We start from the raw sequence: 24631 nt of genomic DNA, 5'->3' as shown, positions 1-24631 counted from the left end.
TATTTTTCAAATCGTTTATTCATAAAAAATACGAATCATTTGTTAGCTTTATCTCCGTTAGACAATCACACTTTTTCGTCTACATTTTAGTCAACAATTTAGCACAGTCGTATAATATTTGGAATACTTTTTCGTTTTAGTTCGTGTTTTTCTTCGTCTTTTAAATATTACTCTAGGCAATTTCAATGAATAATCGAGGCTGAGCTCGTCAGTCACGAAGCTAATCGACGTAGAGGAAAAAAATTCGATAATAATTCAGTAAGAGACTAACGAGATGAGAATAGAAAACGAATTAATCGTCTTGGAGCAACGTTTCAGCTGTGAGCACAAGTGTCACAGTTTTATAAACTATCGTCTCCGTGATAGTCCCGCGAGAACGGGAAATAACGAGAAAAACAAAAAAATTTATTTACGCTTAATTCAACTTAAAAATACAACTATTTTGGCCCTCCACTCTCCCTCAGTACTTTATGTACACTCACGACAATGTCTTTTTTCATATTAATGCACAATCGCCAAAAGGGAAAACAACCTTTCGGTCGTTAGTCCATTGAAATACTCGATTAAAGAATAAATAATGAATTTATGATTACAGCAACTCGAATTTAAGAGGAAAAATACAATTTTTAAATCACTATTAAGGCAGTATGGTAATATGGCTTGGTATTGATGTTTTGTCCTTTCTTTTATCTTTTAATGCTTTTTTTTAAATTTATTTATGTAGAAATGAGCTTCAACCTAGTCTCAGCATCCTTAAATATATCAAAAGGGTATGCGCGATGAATCTTTAATTCTAAATTCGTGAGAAATCGTAAATTTTAGCGTAATTCATCTGAATTTTTCGTTAATCTCTCTTTTTAGTTGAGAATTTAGTCAAAGTTTTTAACCACTTCGAGATTTATTGAAACTTTTCCTTTTTCTTTACGATATGTGCGTTTTTTTGTCTTGCAGTTTTTTAAATCTCGATTGGCCCTTTACTATAAATATCATAGATTTTTATTCGAAAAGTTGTGACAGGAAGTACGAATTGATATTTTCTTTACGTTTAGTTAAATGATTATCCAGGAGCTGTCAGGATCGCTGATACGATACTCGAACTCGGGACGAAATTCCAAGGCGAAAGGCCTCCTGGAGCCCTAGCAGATGGAGCAAAAACCCATGGGACCAATTTTGAAGGGCACAAAATTTCCTACAAAAACGTTCCTCAAGACATTTCTCTATCTCCGGTAATTCAGCTCCGAGCTCACGAGTGAACAATGGAGGTTGAAAAAAAAAGAAAAATTGATGAAAATTCATTATTAGACTTTTCAAATCGAACTTCGACCACGAGCTCGAGTTTTCACTTGCACCATCGATCGTAGCACCCTGTATACGTATACGTGGTAACAGGAATAATGATAGTTTGATTGAAAAACTTTACACAATAGTTTTTGTTTGGGAAACAGAAAGTTACATGCGATTTTTCAAATGTTTGAAAAATTTGGAATCGAAGGTACACGAAATCGTATCCCTTTTCGATTTGTTGATAAAACCAGCAAATTTTTTGTGAAAATATCAAAAACTACTCAATTTTATCTAATAAACTTTGGAATTTTATAACAAAATTTTTCGATTTGTGAATGAAAAAACGTCCAGACTGTTCCTAGCACTTCAGACAAAATATTTCCACTCGACTGAGTCTTCTCTCTGAAAATCTAATAATAATAATAAAGTATCCTACGAATGATAACTGCGGCATTCGACGAAAACTTCTCGTAAATCTGCTGTGGTAACAATATTTGAGTGTGTCAGATAAACTCGAGATCGATCGTTGTGAAACTTTGGTCGTGATATTTCGAAGATATCGTTATTTAATGTCTACGATTTTAAATTGACGTAAAGTAAAAATACGTGTAATTACATGCGAGTTTAACGATGAGAGTTGGGCTCTCTAAAACGAGAAATAAAAACGTCTAATTAAAACTAGATCGAAAATCCCAAAGAGCGAGAAATTCTACAGAGAACGATATTCAGACCCGGACATTAAATTCTCAGGTGTCTGTCATTCAAATATCAACGTTTCAAAAAACAAAAATTTCGTTCATAAAGTATATCGAAGTCTGAATAATCGTTGTGAAAATTCATCTTAAAAGAAAACGTTTAGGATTTTCGATAGGACTCTCTTCCATTTGACAATTCAGAAAGGAGTTTCACACTCGAAACTCACGAATTTTTAGCTGCCCGCTTCTACTAACGGGGTCTGGGAGACGCGGTCGATTCGCGAGTTCGAATTTTATTCATTAAAAACCGAATCGCGAAATGAAATCGTGAGCTTTTTTCTTTTTACGTGTCCCCCAGAGCCGAAAGTGCTCTCGCGAACAATGGAAAAGCTTTATTGGAGAGTGAATGAAATAATCTGACGAATATAAATCCTAACTATTTGAAATATTGGCAGTTTTATCACCATTTTCAGTTTGCTTCATAGCGATTTCGAACTGTTCGAGAACTTGCATGCTCTCGGGAGAAACGGTGCTAATCCGCAGTCCTTCAATTCCGTCCTCTCTAATTTCGTCGTCGACGATCGGACAATCTTGGTCTTCTTCATCCTCGACGTCCTCTTCGTTGTCGTCGGTTTCCTCGTCGTCGATTCCGGAGTTAGTGAGACTTTCGTCGTCCTCCTCGTTTCTTTCTTCGGTTACGAGTTCTTCATTTTTTCGAGGATTTTCGTGGGAAGGCTCGAGAGTTGTTTCTAAACTGGCATCCAAGTTTCTGGTTGGCGAATAGGCGTCTTCGGTCGCGCTCGTGTCGCTCGAGCCGCTGCTCTCTATTTCCGGAGGATTGTTCGCTCCGTCCGGGAGCCGGACGAAGGAATTGCAATAATTTTTCAGAAAAGCCGGAGAATTTTGAATCTTCTGGTCCTCGAAACTGAGGGGTAGAATGTCGCGAAAGTCGAGACTCTTCCGCTCGTTTCTCATGAGAATTCGGGGCATCGGACGACGCTCTTCCGTGGTTCTTCGGCGGTTCGGTAACAGACGATTGGCTACGTCGCTTCTGCTGGAAGAATCTCCGAGCGACAGCGTGCTTCTGTCGTTCTCTTCAATTTTACGCATTAACTTTGCTCTAGGTGGCGCTGATAAATGCGCTTCTTCCAATTTCACGTGTTCGGTTGATGGGAAGAGTTTGAAAGGCTCGGAGCCGCCGGTGATTGGGCTCTCGGCGAATGACAATTTATCGTTTCGGAATTTTCCGATCGAATAGCCTCTTTCGGTGAATCCTGATGTTTCGTTATCAAAGCAGATGATATTGGGCTTGTTATGGCTTGAGAGCAGTGTGTGGAATTCACCAAGTTTTGAACTGTATACGCTCCCGCCACTGTGGAAGAGACTCTTTGTTTTATTTTCAATTTCACGCTCTCTCCCGATTTCGATTTTTCCATTTCCATCCGTGGAATCGTCCCCCTCTCTGCGCTCGTCCGAAGCTCCGTAAGTTCGTCGACCGTCCCGCTGCTGCGACTCGATGCATAATCCTGCAGATCTGCCGTTGTACGAGCATTTTTGTAATTCATCCACGTTGTCGTTGTTCCCGTCGACAAATGCGACTGGCTCTCGCTTCTCCTGACCTGACTGCACGATTCGAGTGAGTCCGGGCACTGCTCTCGTCGACGACTTCTTCCAACCCCGGGCGATACCCGACTCCCCGAAACTTCCGGCGAACTTCTGCTTCCAACCTGGACCCCCGAGCGAGACCCGGATCCTCTCTTCTCCCTCGTCGCACATTCCCAGCCCTGCAAAATATCCAAATTTTAATTATGATCCTCGAAATCTCGATTTTCATTCAAGCTCGTCAATTTAAGTGAAAAAATCTGGTAGACAATATTTTCTTACTCATTTTCTAGCTTTCAATTCACTTTTGGACCCAATTATCGAAATTCATGCACATCACTTTTACCAATTCACACCAAAAAGGCTGCTCCCAAGTTTTCATTTCAGAATTTCAATTTTTTGTATCAATGGAAGACAATGTCATATCGTACTCCCTCCCTCCGACTTGAGCATTTCTTACAAAATTATTAAAATTCACCTCAACGTTTTACAATCCACTAATAATCTTCATAAAAATTGAAACTCGAATGAAAATTCATTGTTTTCAATGATTATTTCCATGATTGAAACGTTCAATATTGAAAGATACAACCAAGTGTACCTGTTCCATTTTTTTTTCCGTTTTGATATCGGAGTTCGTTGTTGTCTGGGCGAGTTTCATTTTCTCCTCGTTCTCCGAGCTCGATTTTGATTTCTGATTCCTCGGTAGCTTCGTATAAAGTTTGGGGCTGGTTGAAGATCGGCAATTTGTAGGAATAGGTGGAGACGCTGTTCGGGTCTGTTTGTGGCACGTAGGTGACGCTCGATCTTGACGAGTGATCGTTAACGAAGATTGTTGTCGTGTAAGAAGAGTTTGATGGGTTGTTTCCTCGTTGCTTATCGTTATCGGGCTCGAGGTGGTTGAGCCTCGGGTCGTCGAGGCCGGAGACGTTCCCCCTGGACTTGGGGATCGATATTGACGAGGCGAGGGACTCTGGCACGACCGGGATGAGGAAGGTCGAGCCTGATAACTTGTTGATGCAACTACTTGCCCCGACGATTTGATGCCGCGAATTTGTACCAATTTTATAAAATCCACGAGACGTTTTATCGACCTCTGGGTCTTCTCCTGCTTTCCCAGCAACTCCTGGCGCGTACGATGCTGCAGCTGGCAAAAAAAAGCACAAATTAAAATCAGAGACTGTCATTTTTCAATCGTTTTTCGTCACTTTTTTCAGTACCGATATTCAAACCGTTCATCAAATGGAAAATCGATTAATCGTGCTCTCCGATTTCTATCAGAAAATTGTACTCAAAATTCCTGAAAACAGACGCTTCGAGTTGCACGTTGTACCACATGGAAAAAAACGTAATTTTTACGAAACACGATGAAATTCATAAAATAAAATTCATGCTCTTATCTATGTGCAAAAAAAAGTAAATGACAAATTTGAGGAAAAACATTCGAAACTATATTTCACCCAAGATCCCTGTATTTTCAACTGCTCTATCCATTTTTTCGGAACTTTTCATCGTTTCATCAAGTACCAATCGGCAAATTTTCACCAAATGTGACTATTCTCTCTATTGCAATAAAAAACGAAGCAAATCACGTGGGATCACATGAGATTAGTTTCTCGACGCCCTTAAAGAGTTTCCGTTCCGAAAATAAAATCTTAGGGATCCGGGGCTGATGCAAATACTTGCAATATGAAATGATGTGTATCTAATAATCGATGTAATACGAACTACGAGCATCGAGGTCATACGAAATGTCTACGAGACCGAACGACATCAAAATGAAAAGTAGTCGACGAAAAAAAGAGGTTGCAGGTTTTTTTTCCAAGAAAAAAGCTGAATATTTTGCAAGTAACGATGAAGAATGAACATCGATGTGGAAAAATAATAAATTTGTTCGAACAAAAATAAGCAAAATAGAAACGATCAGTGAGAGAGCATTCCAACATAAACGAAAATATAAATATTTGAAATAGTTTCGTTTTGATTTTTCTACGCAGGCCACAGGACGAACCTGAAGTGATTGGCCGAGCAGTTGAGATCGCTTTTCCAATTCGTAAACCTGCAATCTCAGATCCGAGTTTCGCTCACGATGCTCATAAACTTCTCTCTCTTTTTCCACTGCAAGACATTTCGCGTTCAATACTTCAATGTGCTTTTGTATTGTTTCAAAGTGTATTTTTGTTGCTGCAACATTTGTTTTTGTTTGTTTTTTTTTTGTTGACCCTACACACACGTGATCGACCAAAAAGTTATTCTCATTTTGACAAAAAATCTCTCGCATTTCGGCCCCGTGGCCTCGAAGCGTCGATCTCGCGAAGATTTACGAACTCGATCTTTGAAGACTCCGACGACCCAGGAACGTTATCTCCTTGCAGTCAATATCTAAAATTCGGTAATTCTCTGTATTACAATCGTTATCGCTTTTCACGGCCATTTCTTTCTCTCAGGAATCTTAGAGATTCGGTTTTTTTTGCTGTTTTCTTCAAGAGTATGCGTCGAGATGATTAGAAATATCATGATTTATCAAAATTACTGCACGTATGTCAAAGTACAAGAACTTTTTTGTCAATCGCATGAAATTCAGACACATCAAATGTGGTTTTTGTTTGTATTTTTATATTTCGAGTTAACTTTTCGATAACGTTGCCTTCATCATGAGATTTGAATGATTTTTTTTTTACTTTTGCCAATTGCTGTATTACCGAGCTCGTCGTTCTTCTTTATCACCGCCGTTGGCTCTATCAATTTTGAAGCGCATTTTGGACACAGTCTCGGCGGCGGTGGAGATATCGAATGGCAGGAGACGTGATAATTCGCCTCACAGTTCACACAGTTCGTCAATATCCCTGTGGAGCATCGAAAGTGTTTCAGTAAATCGTCGCAACTTCAATTTGCTGTCCTGTGTTAAGGAGAAAATTGCGTTCGATAAATCACGATGGAAATTCTCATTTCCACACTCGAGCAAACTTCAATTTTGTTGTTTTTCAGTTTCTTTCATGCTTGTACCTTCTATTTTAAACGATGGAGTATTTCAAGTGAGTCGATCTCTAAGCGAAGTTAAAATAAAAAAGCAACTTTGATAATTTCGATTCGTTAACTGAAAACTTATCTATCTTCGGAAATTTCTGCATTACCGACACAGAGATTTGATCGGGAGGGAAAAAAGAAAAACTAACCAGGATTTCTGCAATTAATGCAAACTGCTGAATCATTTTCGATCCTTTCGATCGTCAGACCGGAGGGTAAACCAGGAATGTGAACTGTTTTGCTCGAGGTCGTAGATTGGCTGGTTTTCGTCGCGGTGCAGGTCAGCGCCACAGATTCGTTTTCATTTTCCGTTTTCGCAGTGATTGCTTTATTCGGAAAAACTCGGCTCTCCGACATGTTTCGTAAAATATTTGGCCTCGTAGTTGCTTTTTGCGTCGGAATTAAGGATTTCGAAGAGGCGCGCGTCGGTGGCGACGTCGATTTAGGCGGGACGACCAAATTTCCTGGTTTGTTGCTAATCGGCGGTGGTGAAGGCCCGTTCAGACGGGCCGTCGTCTGACGAGTTTGAGGAACGTTGCCCGCGGACTGGAGATAACTGTGGCGTTTCTTTTTCTGCAACGTTTCAAAATTTCATTACTTTGGCTGCTGTCTCATTATTATTCGTTTATTGTTTTCAAGAATAACCTTCCACAAAAAATTTTGAAATTCAGTAAAATTTGGATAAACAACTTTTTCGATTATTTTTACCGTAGGAACGTCCCAATTGGAATAAACGAATTGTGGATTCGCGGTACTTCGACGTTTCCGTTCGGCTCTCCTATTCTGCAATTCAGTCGATTTGTGTGTGGTAATGAGTCCGAGAACTTTGAGAAAGCTAAGCTGTTCGGAGCACTCGATTCTCCGCTCGACCCGCGGTTCTTCAGACATTTGGCGTTTATTATCACGTTGCTCGTGTTCGGTCGAGGCCTCGTCGTCACCTGATAATGTTTCCACCGAGACCGACCTCCCTCTGGGGACATTGAAATGAGATTAGAATGTCTCGAAAAAAATCAATATTTTCACAACAAAAAATTGGAAAAGCTTGCAGCATTCGAAGATTAAAATCGTGAGAATTTTTTTGAAATTTCAACGATTCTCACTCTTTTCTAATTTCAAATACTCACTTTTTGGGAGACTTGTTGCAGCGACTGGTAACGTCGCCGTTTCGAACGATGTCCTCGTAGTCTTCTTTTGCAGTAGCGAGACGTACATTGTCAAGGCCATTGCTGGCAACCCTGACACCAGATATGTCATCGTTTCTCGACTCATTGTTGGCGGTTATGTGATTATTGTTGTTGAGCCCAAGGAGCGCGGCGACCGAAACTTTAACATCGTTCGCGTTCGCCGCCTTGAAATCGTCCACTTCTTTGCGCAGGCGTTGGACAACTTGCTTCTGCGCATTTCAAAACACAAATCAGACAAGTTAAGTTGTTTACTCGTGTTTTTTCTCTCGTAATCGACCGGGCTCGTCTCTCCTTCGTACTTCTCAAACTTTTTCATTGCATGCTAAACCTCGCATCTATTAATAAATCCTATCGAAATTCGCACCGCTACAACGTGACACAATTCCTCGTTTTTCATCACAAATCGATCGATTCGAAAATTCTTTTACTCCTTATTTATGCATAAAATTCCATTTTTTCATTCAAATCGCAATTAAATGTCTTGAGCAATGAACGCAGAATTTTTTCGGTAAAATATAAAATTTTCCTATTTTTCCTATTTTCGAAATTAATTCGATGAAGAAATTCAAGTCGATATTGGAGAAAATCGATTTTGAAGGAACTACAAAATTGGCCATTTTGCTTCCCAGCCATGATTCGCCCACCCCAACAAATTCATCGACCAATCGGAACAGTTTTTCCTTCTCTAATCCTTTTGAAGGTGAATCTGGTGAAAAAAATGTAATAACTATTATAAAATCTACGTCGATCTTGAAAATTTGGGGATTTCACGTAAAAACGAAAAATTAAACCATCCCAATAGTCCATTGACCTAGGACTCGAAATCCACAGGTTTCTCTGAGAACTCGAGTGCATGCTTTGGGAGGATAGATTTCTGGATGGGAGAAACAACCCCCCAGTGGGAATGCCGGAGCGCGATCGATCATCAGGCCGGCACGACAGACCTGTTTCCCAAGTTTGGGGGTTGAATTTACGAGGGAGCAATGATGTTCCCAAATCGGCTCATCACAGCTCCATAATTACTTGCGAGATGATTGAATCTCGCAGTGAAATCGTTAGATTTCATCGGATCGTTCTCGCTCGATCTGCTGGTTTCCTCCAGTCTTATCATCTCATGGAATAAAAGTATTTTGATGCAAGTTATTTTATTGATTGAGGCTTCCATCCCCGCGTCGTTTGCTCCGGGGTTGCGCGGCTATACTTTCGTCTGGCTCTTCTTCTCCCGTGCCTTTCCGTTCGCTCTTTAGCTTCCACTCCCTCTCTCTTTCTCTCTCATCTCCGGTTTCACAGAATCCCAAATTGTCGGAGTTAAAATCGCGAGAACGGACTTGGGGGGTTTGACGGAAAATTCCGGGGCGATTCGACCGAAAATTTCTCGAACTCGCCGGAGCGAATTCTCAATTTTTCGTTCCTTCAATCAGCATTTTTGAAAGCGTGGTAATCGCGACTGGATTTTTCTCGACGAGTTTTCGATTAGTAGTTCAAGGCCGAGGCTGACTCAGCACTTTGTTCTAGGAATTAATCGCGTTTTTGTTTATCTTCAAAAAAATTGTGTGAACACGTTTTGGAAGGGAGATTATGCCTCGACATCGACCGCTCTTTTGAGCTCATTGTTGAAAAAGGTTGATAAACAATTGCTGAATGTTAGACACGAGTGTTGAGGGGGGAACAAAAGATTCGAAAATTTCAGTATTCAGTGGACACGATCGACGTCAAAATATCAAGGAAGAATTCTCCAGCAAGTAACTTCGAGCTCATGCGGCTCTTCTCGTGTATTTATAGAGCACGAGAATTAATTGGAGTTATTAAATAATCTGAATTTCATCTCGACACAGTTCTGAATAATAATCCGCGAGCTTTCAAAGCCCCGGACGATTTTCCGCCAACTTTACCGCGAACTTACTTTTTACCCGGTCACTCATTCGCTCTCTTCCTCCATCACGAGCAGCTCCCCCTGCCCCTTCTGGCAACTTTGAAAACCCCGTGAAACCGAAAACTTTGTTACGAGACCGATTAGGACGATTGCGCTCCGAGTTTTCGAGGACGATTTATACAACGGCTCGTGAGCAAAACAAACCCGGACGAATACAATCCTGCTAAGAAAATTATCTACGCAAAAACTCATTGTCGATGCACTACAAAGTTACGCAACTCGAATCAATTCTGCGCACTCTTTTTTCGTAAATTCACGATACCAAAACTTTGGATTGTAAAGAGCGAATTTTGATGAGAAACCTTGAATTTTGGATGAAAATATTCAAATTTTCGTTAAAAAACTCGAATCGCGGTTATAAGCGCCGTAAGTTTTGGTTGAAAGTTGAGAATTACAGAGCCATTGATTACAGTGGCGAACCATAAATTTCGGTTGAAAGCTGCCAATCAGTCGAGATCCGTCTCTTCGTAGCGTCTCCCCTCTAAAAATGATGGATTTCGTAAGTTTTCTCAATTCCGATCGATCATCTTATGCAAACTGTGAAAAAGTGAGTTCTACAGCTCGAAAATTACGTAGCTGAATTGGCAGATGAAGAAGCTCGTTGAGTTGAAAATAAAAAATTTCTGGCTCGTGCAAGGCCCGAGAAAAAATAAAAAAGAAAAGGAACTGCGAAAAAACTGCAAACTGCAAAATGCCCTTTAGCAAGAACCAGGCAAATCGTTGAAATATTTTCGTCGGAGGGAACGAAAGTTGTTTCGATCAGCAGCTTTTAAACTCGGACTATTTTTCAGCCCGAATGTCGCCGTCAAACGCGACCCGAAGAATGCATTTTATCTCCCGGAATAAATTTCCTGCGACAATTTCCGCGAGTTTCGGTATATTCACAAGCAGTATTTGTTTAATCCTCGAGTCAATGTAATCAGAACTTCAATCTGAATCAATAAAAACTCGGAAAGTCAAATCGACGTTTCAAGTCATATCGCCGGGCTCCGAGCAGCTGCATAGAACTTTCGAGTGAGTTCTCTCTGGGCCATAACTTTGCGGGATTGATTCGGAAGCTTCAGATTGCAGTTTCGTTCCTATTTTCGTTCTCTTTCCAAGAGGATCCTCCTCAATTAACTCTGACACGTGTGCTCGCCCCGGAGAGCCAACTTTTCGATATTCAATTCCAAGAGACTAATTGAGCCGCGACGATCCACTTCGGATTCCCTTCGAACGATCATTTTTCCCGATAAATTGTACGTTTGGGCCGAAGGAAGTTTCGTAAACTCGAAAATCAGTGAAAAGATGCAAAATTTCCCAGCAGGTTCGTGGCTCGTCAGGTTCTTCGAGTTTTTTTATCGGTCAGGGACCTCGCGATCGCGAAAAACCAGGAGAATCGTTAAAACAACAAATTCGAAGGGGCAGCTCTCCCGTGGCCAAAGTTTCCGACGGTTTTCTATCCTTTGAAATACTTCGAGCCGCAGAAAAACGGATCTTTCGTATTCGCCGAGTCTCTCTCGTAGCTTTCGTGGCCAAGAGTTTAAGTGGGGGCTGCGGTTTCGACAGCGTGAACGCACACGAGCGAGAAAGCGAGCGAAAGAGAACGGAAGAGCGAGCAGCCCAAAGATCAATAAGAACGAGCTCTCGCTTTGGCGCGATGCTCACGTTAGAGCTATTGGCCGGAATCGCGAGGGCGGGCTTCGAAATATCCCACGGGATCCCATCTCCGCCAAACGCGCAGAATCCGATACGAAATTTACGAAGCGAGTTTAAACTTCGTTCCGGCTCCACTCCCATCGAATCCCGTACCGAGAGAATCGACCCTCCGATCCAATCGATCGATCACCACTTTTTACAAAGCTCCGATCAAACTTCAACTTTATTCCAAAGCTATTCGAGCTTTTCATCGAAACCGTCGATTCGACGAGTGCGATCTCGATTCTCGGATCGCTTCCTCGCGTTTACCAAAAATTGCGCGATAATGTTGAAACTTTTCAAGGATTTATTAACTTTTTACGCACTTTTCGCTACTTTGACTCGTTGCTTTTGGAATGTTTATTATTACTGTGATCTTCGCACGGTTTTCTAGCTCGAAAAGCTCAGAATTTCATCGCCGAAAGCATTTTTTCTTTTTGTCTTTCTCGTCGCGAATCGAAATTCTACGAAAATCCAAATTTCGATTAATTTTCGTGGTGAAAATTCGATTTTTTTTTTCTACAGTCGATAATATCGTTGCAAAGCTTCGTTGCTGTGACAAAAGCATGAAATTTCACGAGGAAAATCGATTTTTCTTAGCTCATTTCTGATCAATTAAAAATTAAGGAGAACCAAAGATTGGGATCGAGCGAAAACTTGAAATTGAATAAAAATGAGAGATCGAATAAAATATCGGAAAAATCGAAAATTCCCACGGCTTTTTTCCCCTAAATGAATTTCCCTCCACCAAATCTGTAATGTCATTGAAAACGCAGATTTTTCATTTTCCGTCGTTTCTGGTCGAACGGAAATTGAAGTAGAAACTAAACGCCGAGATTCTCAGTAAATTTGGGAGTAAGTATTAACGAAATTAAAGGAAATGATGGAGCGAAGGAGGAGTGAGCGAGGATTCGATCTCGGCAAGTTCAAGGAGAAACAGGAGTATTCAACGCTGAGAATTATTAACGCAAGGCGAATGATGAATTTCTCTCGGCTCAGTTAGCTCGATGAGATTACATCAGAAGTTTGTTTGAAAGGGAGAAAGTGAGAGGAAGAGGGACGAGGAGCTGGGAAGGTGTTGTGGAGTTTGGTCGGTTAAATCGGTGTCGATCGTTCGCGAGAGTTTCGCAGCGCCGAACAGATAATCAAAGGTTGCCGAGTCCGATGGACAAACCCGAGCGAATTCCGCGCCGGAAACACATTTTCTTTGGCCCTTTTCGTGGTTAAAAACACGAGAAGAAGTCTGAAAAAAATCGGGCGCTCGTTCGGAGGACAACGTTGCGGGAAAAATTCGTTTAATTTTTATCTTTTCCAACGCCAGCAAAACTCTCATTCCTCAGACGGTACTCGCCTCCGATGGCGTGAAAAGCAATGAGAAAGCCGTCGAAGCAGCGCGACAACTGACGAACGATAAAGCGCCAGAACGCTCGTTTCGGTCGATTAACAAAAGGGTGGCGCGCCTCGGGACTCTCCGTTTGTTTGTGTCCCGCGAGCGCGCAGCCAACGCTCCAGGGGAGGGCGACAACACGAGATTTTATTTATACTTCATCCACATACGTAAGAAATAAATAGATCGTCGAGGCTGTACACGCCGAGCGTCTTTCCTCCTCGACACACTACAATCTTCCCTCTCCTCGTGTGTGCACTCTCCCGATCGATGTTTCTTGGGGTTGTGCGCGTCACACTGCAGCAGCAGGACTAGCTTAACCAGTCGACATTCCCGAGCAGTCGCTTCCGAATCAAAAGATGCGACGAGCCCGCCGCCCCTTCGCCCTTTTTATTCCGATTCGATGAGAGCGGACCTCGACGAAAACTCACTTTTCGTCGAGTATTTTGGCATTCGATTTCTTTCGTCGGGGTTTCGGTGGAGCGAACCTCCGACGCTGACCCTCGTTCAAACTCGATATCGAAGATTCCCGAAAGAGCGAACACTTTTCGTCGGGAATTTTGAATTTCCGAGTGTTTTTTCGTCCTTCAAGACTTTTTCGATTCTCGAAGAAATATTTTCGGAATCGTTCCCGTTTTTGCCCCTCTTTCGTGTTATTCTTATTCGTTTTAACAGAGAATTGGAATTTTCTTGGCTCCCGGGCTCGGAGACTGTGAGCTTCGACTCTTTTATCGATTGCTCATCTTTCGAGTTTGAAGAAGCACGAGGGCCTCGGAACCCCGCTGAGAAGGCGGCGCACATTATTCCACGCGTTTCTCTGAGCCGGTGAAAAAGCAGGCACGACATCTAATTAAACGAACGCGAAGACGGATTCGCGCGCGTCGGAGTTTTAATCGAGGAATTATTCCTTTTGCGTGAGCATGCAACTTTATTCATGAACCGAGGACAACTTCGTTCGCAAGTTTCTTTTACGAGGCGCGCGCAGCGGAGCTACGTGCGCGAAAAATGTGATAAAAGTGAGTAAAATTTAGTGCTTCGGCTGAGGAGACCGAAATTTTCAGTTGGGCAAACGAAATAACTTTTTGGAGACTCTGGAAACTTCCGGGAGTCCCTCGATTTGAATTTTGGCCGATTCATCGGCCCGCGAATTCCGGATTCGAGTGGAAGCATCGTTCGAGCCTCGTTCACGAAAAATCGCGGGAAAATCCTCCCCGAATTCATCAATTTTTCGAAAAATCCGTGCGAAAACAAAGATCCCGAAGTATCTCATCCGGAAACAGAAAAAAGTTCCGTTCTCCGGTGCAATTCTCCTGTTTAAGGACTGCCCGCATCCTCCTCCGAGCGGTTATCGAGGATCCGTCATTTTATTTATAAACTCGACGTATATGCGAGCACGCGAGTCTCGAATCGTTAGAACACGAGCCGGTACCAAAGTTTTCTGGGTTACCTGGTCGGCCTGATGAGTCGCGTGCCCGACCTTGCTCTCGGCCATCACTCTATAATTCCCTACACAAGGGGACCCTCCTTAACTCGAATTACGAGGAAAAATCAAATTTTCATTCGCCTTCTCACTTGGTGAGGACGCTGCCTTCGATTATTCCGAGTTTTTGGGCGGCTTTCTTTCGAGCTGTTAAATTACTTTGGAAAATTCGTTGTTTTTGGGTCGATTGTACCTTAAAATGTAAATAGGTGCGACTCGTTTCGAGGATTCAGCGCTTTCTGATTAAACGAATCCTCAAAATTATTCTATTCACTGAGGAGCGAAAACATCGAAAGCATTTCGACAATTTTTTTACGTTTTTGGCACTCAAGGTTATAAGGAATCGATTTTTTGGCTCAATTTATATTGAATTTGTACTTGCGTAGCGTCCAAAATATATTGAAGATGAAAAAAGATGAAACTCACTCAGATAAATGTTGGGAAGAGTGGAATTTTCAATTACGAAGTAAAAAAAATGCCTAATTCGTTGCTTTCATTCCAAGTGTTGACGGTGAAAAAAAGCGAGGAATTGAAGCTGTTACGGTGACCGTGATCTCAGAACTGGGAGATTAGAATTCTCACCTGACATCGTCCGAGCGAAACAATGTGGAGTTGGATTTCTTGGATTCTGTCAAGAATGTCTGGATTCTGAAAAAGAATAAAAAGTTTTTCGGTCGTCTGATGCGCCGTTGGGGAAAAAAGGATTCGTCAATTTCAGGTGAAAACTTACGTTCGGATCGTCTTTCAGTTTCCCCACGCAAATCTGAAAGTGGACAAATAAATTTCAATTAAAAAGTTTTCACGAGTCTAGAATTTAAAGAAATCATCTCCAAGTTTTTATATTCTCAAAAAAAATTATCTTTCCAACTCCGATGACTAAATTTTTTGTAGATATTTCAAGTAAATATTTTTCAATCGAGTCCCCGGAACTAACCGTACACAGAAAAAAACAGGCGCGTATATACACGCGACTGAAAACTCTGAAGCGAGTTATGTAAAGCTCTTTCTTTCTCCGGTCGCGTGGCTCTAACGAGCAATATAGAGAACGACGACGAAAGCGTGATAGCGGGGAGGGGGGCGGGGGGGGGGGGGGGAGAGGCGACGACGACGTGTGTGCCCTGACTCGCGAGATATAGCGAGAGTCGAAACTAGAAGCTCGTGAGGGACAAGCGAGCGCGTTACGAACACAATCTACCGCCATTGCCATGCAGGATGAGTAACAAAACCACCGAGTTTTTTTCGTTTCACGTGTTCCTTCATTTTCTACGAATCGGCCTGAATTACCGAGAAAAACGTTCGAATACCGAAAGTTTCGATCCGTTTCGTCGAAACTTATTTCAATGAGGTATACTTCGAAGAAAATTGTACGTAGGCAACTGGAAGTTCGCTTTCGATGCATTAAACGTCAACTGAGCGAAGTAGAATTGATGTTTTTTGATGATTTTTAAATTGGAATCGTCAAAGGCCGAAAAAAATTCACGTTCCCGTTGATCGAATTCGAATTATTTCCAGCCACAGATGCATTGTTACATTTTTCAGATGATTTTCATTCCGGAATCAAATGAATTCATGAAATTACATAAATGATTTAAAAAGTTTGTAATTTTTCGGGATTTTAGTAAGTTTTGAAAAATTTTTCGTCGATGAAATCTGGGAAGAATTTCACCGATACAATTTCGAGATGAAAAAAAGCTTTTTCAATGAATCTGCGACAGAAATAATATCCGAATAACAGCAATTTGTTCTTCGATAAAATCAGACAAAAAATGACACGAATGACGAATCGAAAATATTATCATGAGCATTTTCGAAACTGGTGCAGTGCAAAAAAACGGCAAATGGGTCACATAACTCGAGATCAATATCATTTATTATCAGTAAACGAATCTGATATCAGATAATCGAGAAAGTTTTGAGAAAATTGGGACGTAACGCGTTGGCGATACTTTGTGCTCGAGAGCGTTCGAGATCATTGATCCACGGATATTCACGAATAACCTTGATGGAGAAGGGAGAAGGGAAACGTGGAAAAGTCCACAATCGCAAGTTTAGCATTGTTTCGTCCCTTTTGTTCTATCTTCGGGTCACGGAAATTGATGTTTCGTTAATTAACGCGTTAAACAATGTTACAACCACGAGATTATCCTGTTGGCTTCTCGCGATTCACGCTATTGATTAACCTCCAAAAACCTGCTTTCACATTTTCGCGATCTTCTGTCAGATTATGTTTTTTTCATTACTGCGTTATGTGCCATTTTTATAAACTTCCTGAAGTATTTTCTGATTTTTTTTTTTTTTTCATTATTTGTTTGTTATCCCATAATATGGTCATTAAAGTTTCACCTTCCACTCGAAAACTTCACTGATGCATTCATGAGCAGCACTAGAATCGGCATTTTCTTCAAGCTCCTGATTTAAAAATCTTGAAAAAAATCGAAATCAGTAAAAACAGTAAAGTTTTACTGAAAAAAAAAACTGACTAAAAATGATTTCGGTCAAAATCGTAAAATTTTCAATTATACGCGATAAAAAATGGTAATGGAGAGAAAACAAAAATGTTGACGTCTGGCCTGCACGAGACGAAGTACGAAAACGTCCCAGGAGCCCAACAAAGTTTTACCAGCATAGACAAAACTCACTCGGGCAAAGTGTGAAACTCGACGAACGTTCCGAAAGTACTTTTTCGCGAGTGATTCTTCGGATTCTGAGAATTAGTCGATTTTTTTCCAACATCTATCGCATGAAGAGTTTTTAAACGCGAGCCGTTGATAAAATTTGAAGAATCGTTCAATCTGTTTCTCGTAAATATAAATTCGTGATTTTTTATCCGATTTTCATTGTATTTTTAGTTCTTGTGTTGCCACAAAGTTGGACTTATTGACCATGTTATTTGAAAATATTACAAAAACAACTCGTTTTCAATTAAAAAATATTCTCGCGTTCCGCGATCGCCAATTTCAGTGTCGCAAAAGTTTTCGATCGATCAATATCGACTTGAGACAGAGAATGAGTGGCGGTAAGGGGGAAAAGAAAAAAAATATAACTCCAAATTATAGCGAAGTTCCCGGGATGGCTAAGAGCAAGTCGAAATCACCTTGAAAATACGATTTCCCCTTTCGAAGTTAATTTGCCGTGCACATGGAGCGTATCAAATTTTCGATCATACCGAAAAAATACAATGTGGTTATGCAGATATTAAAAATCACTGAGAAAAACTTGAAACTGCGATGAAACAGTTCAGCAACAAAACAGATTGATGATTATTCAACAAATCAATCGATGGAGTGTTAAAATTATAATATATTTAGATAAAACGCCATTGCAATTCGGCCATGATACACATCACGTCAAAACGTCATTTGTTTCACGAAAAGTCTTCGAAATAAATGAAAAAGGAAATAAAAAACAAAAGAATCTCAATCAACACATCGCAAGAAAAAAACCATCGCATCGACGATTACGAGTTTTTACATCGCAGTTGCCAGTAAACGAAAAGTATGAAAAGCAAAAAAAAACAAGAGCGTAACATGCGACGATTTTCTGAATATGTGCATAACGAGATTGCTCACACGTACAAGCACCTTCAGGTGTCAGCACATTATTACGAAGAGAGTAAAGAAAAAACACCAATAGGCTCGAAATTACCAATTAAAAATGCTTAAATGCACTGTCCCGGAAGCTGAGAGAATTTCGTTGCACGTTTGAATAAGCAAGAAAAGAAAGGAAAAAACAACCTTAAAAAACTTGAAGCTAAAAGAAAGTTTGAGCGTTTGTAAAGAAAGAAGTTTCTCAGTTCATATCGGATATCGCGAATGAATGAAAACACCTTAAATAATCAGTGAGCACGTAAAACTTATAAACAGATTCATACATATAGATATAGAGTCGATATAATATCACTTGATACGTCCGAAAAGATGTAGAAAAAAAGTTACAAGACAAAAACAGTTCAACACACACTGTATATGGGCTCACCTGATGATCGCGTATGGCGTTTTTCAGTTTGCTCTGCACCGATTGTATCTCCAACTGAAGTCCTTTTGATATCTCCATAATTTTTTTTTCACCGTGATGAAAAAATGAATCGAGAAAAAAATAAACACTCACACATACGTATGCACAAAAGCACGCGCACACACGCGAAAAACACGCAGCACAGGCAAAAAACACAGTTCGATGCGTTTTTATTTATTTTCTTTTTCTATATTTTAATCCCCAAATTTTGACGAGGACAGGGATAAAAGTTTTTACGTGTGATTTTCTTTCGTTTTTTTCTCAAGCAAGTATTTAACAGATATCTATATGTGTATAAGCGGATAGAAGTGTGTACAATGATGTTTTATGTGTTGCAAAGCGCGTCGCGGGCTCTCTCGCGATCCTGTGCGCTCTCGCCGGGGTCGTTCCGACGACGACAACGACGACGACGAGGAGGAACGACGAAAGCGAACCACGAGAATGAACCGAGAGAGAGAGAGAGGGAAGCAGAGCGAGTGAGAGAGACAGAGAGCGAGAAAAGTAACTATTGAGATAGTCGACTAGAGCGCGGGCGCGCTCTCCCGGCTCTCTCTTCGTTCGCGATATTTCTCAAAAATCCAAAATGTATAAGTAAACAACTAAGTCACCGCAAACTTTACAATCAAACCAACAACAAAAACTTTTCGGAAACTTGCAAAATTGCCATTTTTTCTATAAATATTCTAACCGCATTCCCCCTCTATTTCGCACTTGTTCCCTGCTTCTTCCCCCACTAGTTTCGCTGCTTGGCGCACTCGCCAAAACACCAGCGCCACGCGCGCTCGTTTCCTCAACCTTCTCACGATCTCGGCGGCTCCACTGACGCTTCCCCCACCCCTTCGCCTTAATCGCCCAAATATACGCTTGGAAATTACAACAAAACACACCATGTTGTACTTTTGGCAACACCTAAAACTAATGAAAACTTGTTAATCGAGACTATGCCTCGACCACCACTCTCATCTCTTACAGTTTCCTCCGTTCTTTCGCATCATTTATTTTTCTTTACGTTCCGATGACTTTTTGCAAAAAGTTTAACTTTACAAATGAATCTTGCTCGAGTTGTCCCCAATCAAGATCCCCCTCCCCACTTCCCCTCTTTTACTCGCTTCTTTGCACAGAACCCCGCGCATATATTACATATATACATAAAACTCTTATAAAACTCGACGTGCGTGTATATATAGTTACATTTTTGAGGTTCGTCGCCACCTCAACGACGTATCAAGAGGTAACGACCCCCTTTACTTTATGTTCGACGATCCATCGTCACACTTATTACATATATAGTTGATTTGCGTGAAACACCCTCAGACTCAAATCTGCCCCTCTTTTTCTCACCTTCATTTCTCAACTCACTATGAATATTCTCAATTTATATTGGAATTGTTATTTACACAATTCTTTCATTTTACGAATCACACGTTAAAAGTTGATTAATCGATAATTCAATCGTACCTGCATATGCGTCTCTTCGAATGCCGGAACTTCAAAATTGTTAAAACGTCGAAAGGTTTTGTCGCAACGGTTTTATTCATGAGGTGAATAAAATTTCAAGACGACATATTCGTCCGTTTAAGTTCTATTATTGTGTGAGAATTTTATTTCTGAAATTTACAACGTTCGATTTTATAAAGTCGAGTAGTGCTCCGTGTGTGATTTCCGAACGTTCCGAAGTTTCGCTATCATTTAATTATTTGAGTAAAAAACTAAAAGTATACGACCGTCAAGGCTGCATGACTAAGCTTTATACAATAATAATAACAGTGATCCCCACTTTCAGTTATTCGAATCGGCAAGATTGTTCGTTGCTCGTAATTTCGAGAATAATTTATAATCATGAGAATATGAATAACTATATATAAGCTTCTCTCGTATGGTGTCCCCTATTTTTATTTACTCAAACGAATAGGACGATGAATAAACGCAAAAAATGACTGTAAAATAATGACGAATTATGTCTTTGTCCCAATAATCTTGTAATAAAATGACGCATTTTGACGAGTAGTCGAAAATCTACAATCGCAGTCAGCCAAGTTCACCGAGGTTGAAATTTAGTGAGAATAAATAGCATCGACGGATTCATAAGTCATCCGCCTCGGCGGACGAAAATTCATAAGACTCGACAGACATAAATTAGTTGATATATTTGTTTGTGCCTACTAATTACTTGAATAAAACCTAAAACCATATTTTTCGATGGACGTTAAATATCATTTAAGCTGACGCCCGTTTCCTGCAACGATATAGTTGAAGTTCAAACTCTGTTCATCCTAAAAACGGATATAAAACTCAGCGAATATTAATTTATCGAAAAAAAAATTTCTGTCAAACGTTGTGAAATAAAAGTGCCCCTCGTGGCAAAATAACGAACTTTTTGACCTGTTGTTCGTTCGCGTAAAGGTGAATCTACCTAAACAGTTTTCATGTGTTCTCGGGTGGTCTCCTTCACTACGGTTTTATGGCCAAATTGCCCGCGCAGTATTCACCGCCCGGATTTCCAATTTCCATTCCAGTGCTGTACTGCTGTATCCAGCTTATTACAGCTTTGCTATCCCATTATTTAGCGGTGAATTTTTTGCGACACAAGTGCACTATATATTATTTGAGTAGCTTTGAAAACAATTTTTAACGAGTAATATTAAAAAAAGGTAAGCGACTATTTTTCCACACGAATTTGTATAATTACCTTGTAAATCAATAGTGAGCGTGAAGTTTTTACAATTCGCGTCGGTTTTAACCTCGTGAAACTGGTTACTTTTTCTTGCTCTTTTTTTCTTACATTTACTCAAACACTAAACAGTGTTCGAGCAACCGTTTGTTGACAAAACATTCTACGATGTCACCTCTATATCACAGATTCCGGACTGTGGCGTGTTTTTTAATAACAATTGTGCCTAAACAGAAATCGATCGATCCGGAAAGCTAAAACTTTTCAACACCGTAACACTTCTGATCTGGGTTGCTCTCGTTTTTAAAAATTCGTGAGTTCGCCATCGATTCTTTTTTATTCCAACTGCACCCTGCTCCATATAAACAACAATTCCATTCAATATCACTCAATTATTCCAACAATGCAGAGTAACTAAATATACGGAAAGTTAGGTTAAGTTGCGGCATATTTTATTTCCCCTCAATTCTCGTTTTCGAGGAATTTTTCAGTTCGAATATTCCCTGATTTTAATCTGACAGTCAATCTTTGACATTCTCAAAAAAAAAAAGGAAAAATAATGCTCATCAAAATCCGGAATTTGTTTGATCAAAATTAAACTTGGTATTATGAAGCCGAATTACTGGGTATAAGGGAAATGTTTTGATAAAGCAATTGAAAAGAAAAAACTTTGGTTGGATTGATTTAAGCTGCAGTAATGGCATGCAAACGAACAGCAACAAGTGACCTGAATCATGACAATTGGGACAACGAGGACGAGCCTGAGGAAGCAGGAACTTTTGTCAAAGCTCCTCCGGAGGTTCTTGAGAAAAGGGTAGTTAAAGCAGCACGACGGAGATTGCCAAGAAGTGCAGATGGCGCTACTCCGGTAAATGAATTTTTTCATTGATTACACAGCTTCGAACTTGCTTTCGAAATGTCTCTTCACATTATGAAATGATCTGAAGCATCTTTTTTTCTCATTGAACTCTAGGGAAGTACCAAAACCCCTTTCGGCTTGTTCTCGGGATTCAAGACTGCTCCAGCTCCAAGTTCCACTCCATTTAGTTTCCTGTCAAAAAGCAACACATTGGAAAACTCTACGACGAGTGAAAATACTTTAACACAATCGAATGTGAGCACAGCAAGCAACGGAGCGAGGAAAATTCCAGAAAATGGAACAGATAAATCTGAGATTACACAGTCTGTAATAGAAAAGAGCGAGTCTTTGAAGGAGGATTCGAAAAAGCCTGAATCGAGTGAGAAGGAAGATCGGATATTCAAAAAATCTTCGGATTACTTTGCCAAATTGAAAGGACTGAACGAGGGCGTTACCCAGTGGATTAAATCACACGTTGATTCTAATCCGTTTTGTATTCTAACCCCAATATTTAGAGATTACGAGAAATATCTCAAGGACATAGAAGCCAAGCATGCTCACGAGAGTTTCCTTTCGAACGATGACGAAATTGTACCAGAAAAACCGCTCGCCACCAGCTCAAAATTATCCACTGTTGCTGCACTAGAAAAAACAGCGAGTAGCGAGTCTCTCTCTGAGGAAAAAAAATCTAGCTTCTTCGACGGAGTCAAAACATCGACGAGTAGCAATGCCAGCTTCAATTGGGGCTCACAAAAACCATCTTTTGGCGATATGAATTCCACTACTAAATCGACTTTTACTAGTGGAACAGACAAAAAAGACGACAAACCTACGTTCGGCAGCATTAGCACCGAAAATAATCTTTTTTTCAATAAAACCTCTAACCTTTCACAAATTAGTGAAGAAACGGACCAATCGAAAACCGAAAAATCCTCAGGTTTTGGATCCTTTGGACAATCCACTACAGCCACCGCCACTTTCAGTTTTGGACAAAGTTCCACCACAGGATCCACACCTTCGGCCGGATTCAGCTTTGGAAGGTATTCCATTAAATTCTCATTTTCAAAAAACATGTCGTTTTCATACGAAAATAAAAAAAAACACCTGACTTTTTATCTTTGTTCAGTGGCAAACCATTCTCCTTTGGATCCCACGTCGTTGCGTCTCAAAATACGGAAACCAAGGCTGATGAAGATAAGGAAGAAGATGAAGAGCCACCAAAACCGGATTTCAAACCAATCACGGAAGAAGATGCATTTTTTGAAAAACGGTAAGAAAGATCTATCACTGATTTTGAAATCTAGAAGGAAAAATCCACTATCAATGTTTTCTTCGTTTCACAGTTGCAAAGTATTTGTTAAGAAGGACGGAAACTTTGGGGACCGAGGAGTTGGTGTATTGTTTTTGAAACCAACACCGAACGGAAAGACTCAACTGATCGTGCGAGCTGACAATTCGTTAGGAAATTTGTTGTTAAACACATTATTGACAACGTCGATTCCAACGAAACGAATGAACAAAAACACAGTTATGTTGGTTTGTCTCCCGTTGCCAGATTCAGAACCTCCGCCAACTCCGGTTTTATTGAGAGTCAAAACATCTGAAGACGCGGATAATCTCATTGAAACACTCGATAATAACAAGAAATAAGACTCCTTCAATTTCGGCTAGATCATGAAGCAGTTTACTGAGAAATATTTTCGAAAGCAACGTCAAAATCGTTTTGACTGGTTCGAAGAATGATAACTACGGATTTGAGGTTTGCGTCGTTGAAACGCAACGTATTTTTTTTTTTTTTTTTTATTGCCAAGATAGATTACTCAATTGCCGTTTCTTGGGTCAGAGTAAAAAAACATCGATTTTGCACCGAGAGGAAAAAAAAATTCAATTACGAAAACCGATGATTTCCTGGAGTGAAAAATTAGCGATGATTCTTGGTCGTTGAAACTTCGGAGAGAGAAAATTTCGCTCTTTTTTCACAATACAAACTTCAATATCTTTGAATGATTTTAAGCGAATCACTGAATAGTTAACATAAGTCTATCTTGCACTCGTGACAAGACTCGTGAATTTGTCATTTTATTTTTTGTTCTCTATTGCAGAAAACACATGGAAAAACTCGTACGAATCGACGTTTTTGAGATTTCCCTTATAACTCACATTTCGAAAACGACACTTTTTGAGAACGTTATTTCTAGACCTCGTAACTGGCTAAAATGTTCGATGACATGTATCGATGAATTTCGCTAGTTCATTCATCTTCGAACGAAACACAAATGTTAAAAAATTTTCTATTCCGGGTTGCTAATTTTTTACGCTCATGAGAAACTGCGTCGAAGTAAAAAATTCAGAAAAATCAACAAAATGAGCAGTATTTTTTGGAAAAGTTTATGCAAACGAATCTTATAATAATTTCGAATAATTTTTAATTCGGAAATCCTGGTTTTTGTAAACATTTTCGCGCTTTTTATATTTGCAAAGTTCCGAGTTTTTTTCTGATTTTCCTCCTTTCCAATTAATATTCAGCCGAAAAGTATTGTTGAATTGTTTCAATCTGTCTAAACGATCTTCCTATTTATAGTTCTCAATCTTTTACCGCAAAATCATTCTGAAAGAAGAGAAAAAAAGTGCAAAAATATACGGCAAAAATTCCTCTCGATTACGACACGCGATGATTTTGGGAGAAATGAAAAAAAAAAATGTAAACCTGAACACGTGAATTGTTATATAGCCATTTGTATATATAAATAAAGGAAACATGAAAAAATAAATTTTCTCGAACCAAAAGGTTTCTTAAGGAATAATTCTATTTTCAGCG

The 24631-nt window shown here is 40.1% G+C and overlaps 2 protein-coding genes across 9 annotated transcripts; one reads left to right on the top strand and one right to left on the bottom strand.

Annotated features, from left to right (window-relative positions):
- LOC122417630 (uncharacterized) lies at window positions 1-20131 on the bottom strand. 3 transcript variants are annotated; one of them, XM_043431311.1, is made up of 10 exons: window positions 18245-18846; window positions 15000-15032; window positions 14852-14917; window positions 7733-8001; window positions 7317-7578; window positions 6758-7181; window positions 6284-6427; window positions 5593-5699; window positions 4183-4728; window positions 2992-3763 (listed from the first exon to the last, which is right to left on the bottom strand). In XM_043431311.1, the coding sequence occupies exons 1-10, from the start codon at window positions 18320-18322 to the stop codon at window positions 3134-3136; spliced, it is 2559 nt and encodes an 852-aa protein (XP_043287246.1). In that variant the 5' UTR covers window positions 18323-18846; the 3' UTR covers window positions 2992-3133. The 3 variants fall into 3 exon arrangements, with proteins under 3 accessions (XP_043287245.1, XP_043287244.1, XP_043287246.1); XM_043431310.1 differs by lacking the exons at window positions 5593-5699; window positions 18245-18846 and adding an exon at window positions 19742-20131 and having other exon boundaries at window positions 1-3763; XM_043431309.1 differs by lacking the exon at window positions 5593-5699 and having other exon boundaries at window positions 1-3763; window positions 18245-18844.
- Nup50 (nuclear pore complex protein Nup50) lies at window positions 19096-24584 on the top strand. Of its 6 annotated transcripts, none has more exons than XM_043431319.1 (5): window positions 19096-19514; window positions 21644-21822; window positions 21928-22853; window positions 22940-23083; window positions 23157-24584. In XM_043431319.1, exons 2-5 carry the CDS (start codon window positions 21652-21654, stop codon window positions 23461-23463), a joined length of 1548 nt encoding a protein of 515 aa, XP_043287254.1. In that variant the 5' UTR covers window positions 19096-19514; window positions 21644-21651; the 3' UTR covers window positions 23464-24584. The 6 variants fall into 6 exon arrangements, with proteins under 6 accessions (XP_043287254.1, XP_043287255.1, XP_043287252.1 ...); XM_043431320.1 differs by lacking the exon at window positions 19096-19514 and adding an exon at window positions 19804-19824; XM_043431317.1 differs by lacking the exon at window positions 19096-19514 and adding an exon at window positions 20424-20934 and having other exon boundaries at window positions 21650-21822.
- Window positions 24585-24631: the final 47 nt, after the last annotated feature.

This window comes from Venturia canescens, chromosome 10 (genome assembly GCF_019457755.1).
Source record: "Venturia canescens isolate UGA chromosome 10, ASM1945775v1, whole genome shotgun sequence".
NCBI classification, from domain to species: Eukaryota; Metazoa; Arthropoda; class Insecta; order Hymenoptera; family Ichneumonidae; genus Venturia; species Venturia canescens.
Note: the sequence above shows the minus strand (reverse complement) of the source record. Positions and strands in the feature narration are given on the sequence as shown.

Coding starts and splice junctions, on each gene's coding strand:
- LOC122417630 (XM_043431309.1), bottom strand. CDS start 18,322: ATGGAGATATCAAAAGGACTTCAGTTGGAGATACAATCGGTGCAGAGC. Junction 7,579..7,732: donor TGCAACAAGTCTCCCAAAAA/GTGAGTATTTGA, acceptor CAATGTCCCCAG/AGGGAGGTCGGTCTCGGTGG. Junction 4,729..6,283: donor AAAGAAGAACGACGAGCTCG/GTAATACAGCAA, acceptor TTTTTTTGCCAG/CTGCAGCATCGTACGCGCCA.
- Nup50 (XM_043431319.1), top strand. CDS start 21,652: ATGGCATGCAAACGAACAGCAACAAGTGACCTGAATCATGACAATTGG. Junction 21,823..21,927: donor GTGCAGATGGCGCTACTCCG/GTAAATGAATTT, acceptor ATTGAACTCTAG/GGAAGTACCAAAACCCCTTT. Junction 22,854..22,939: donor GCCGGATTCAGCTTTGGAAG/GTATTCCATTAA, acceptor ATCTTTGTTCAG/TGGCAAACCATTCTCCTTTG.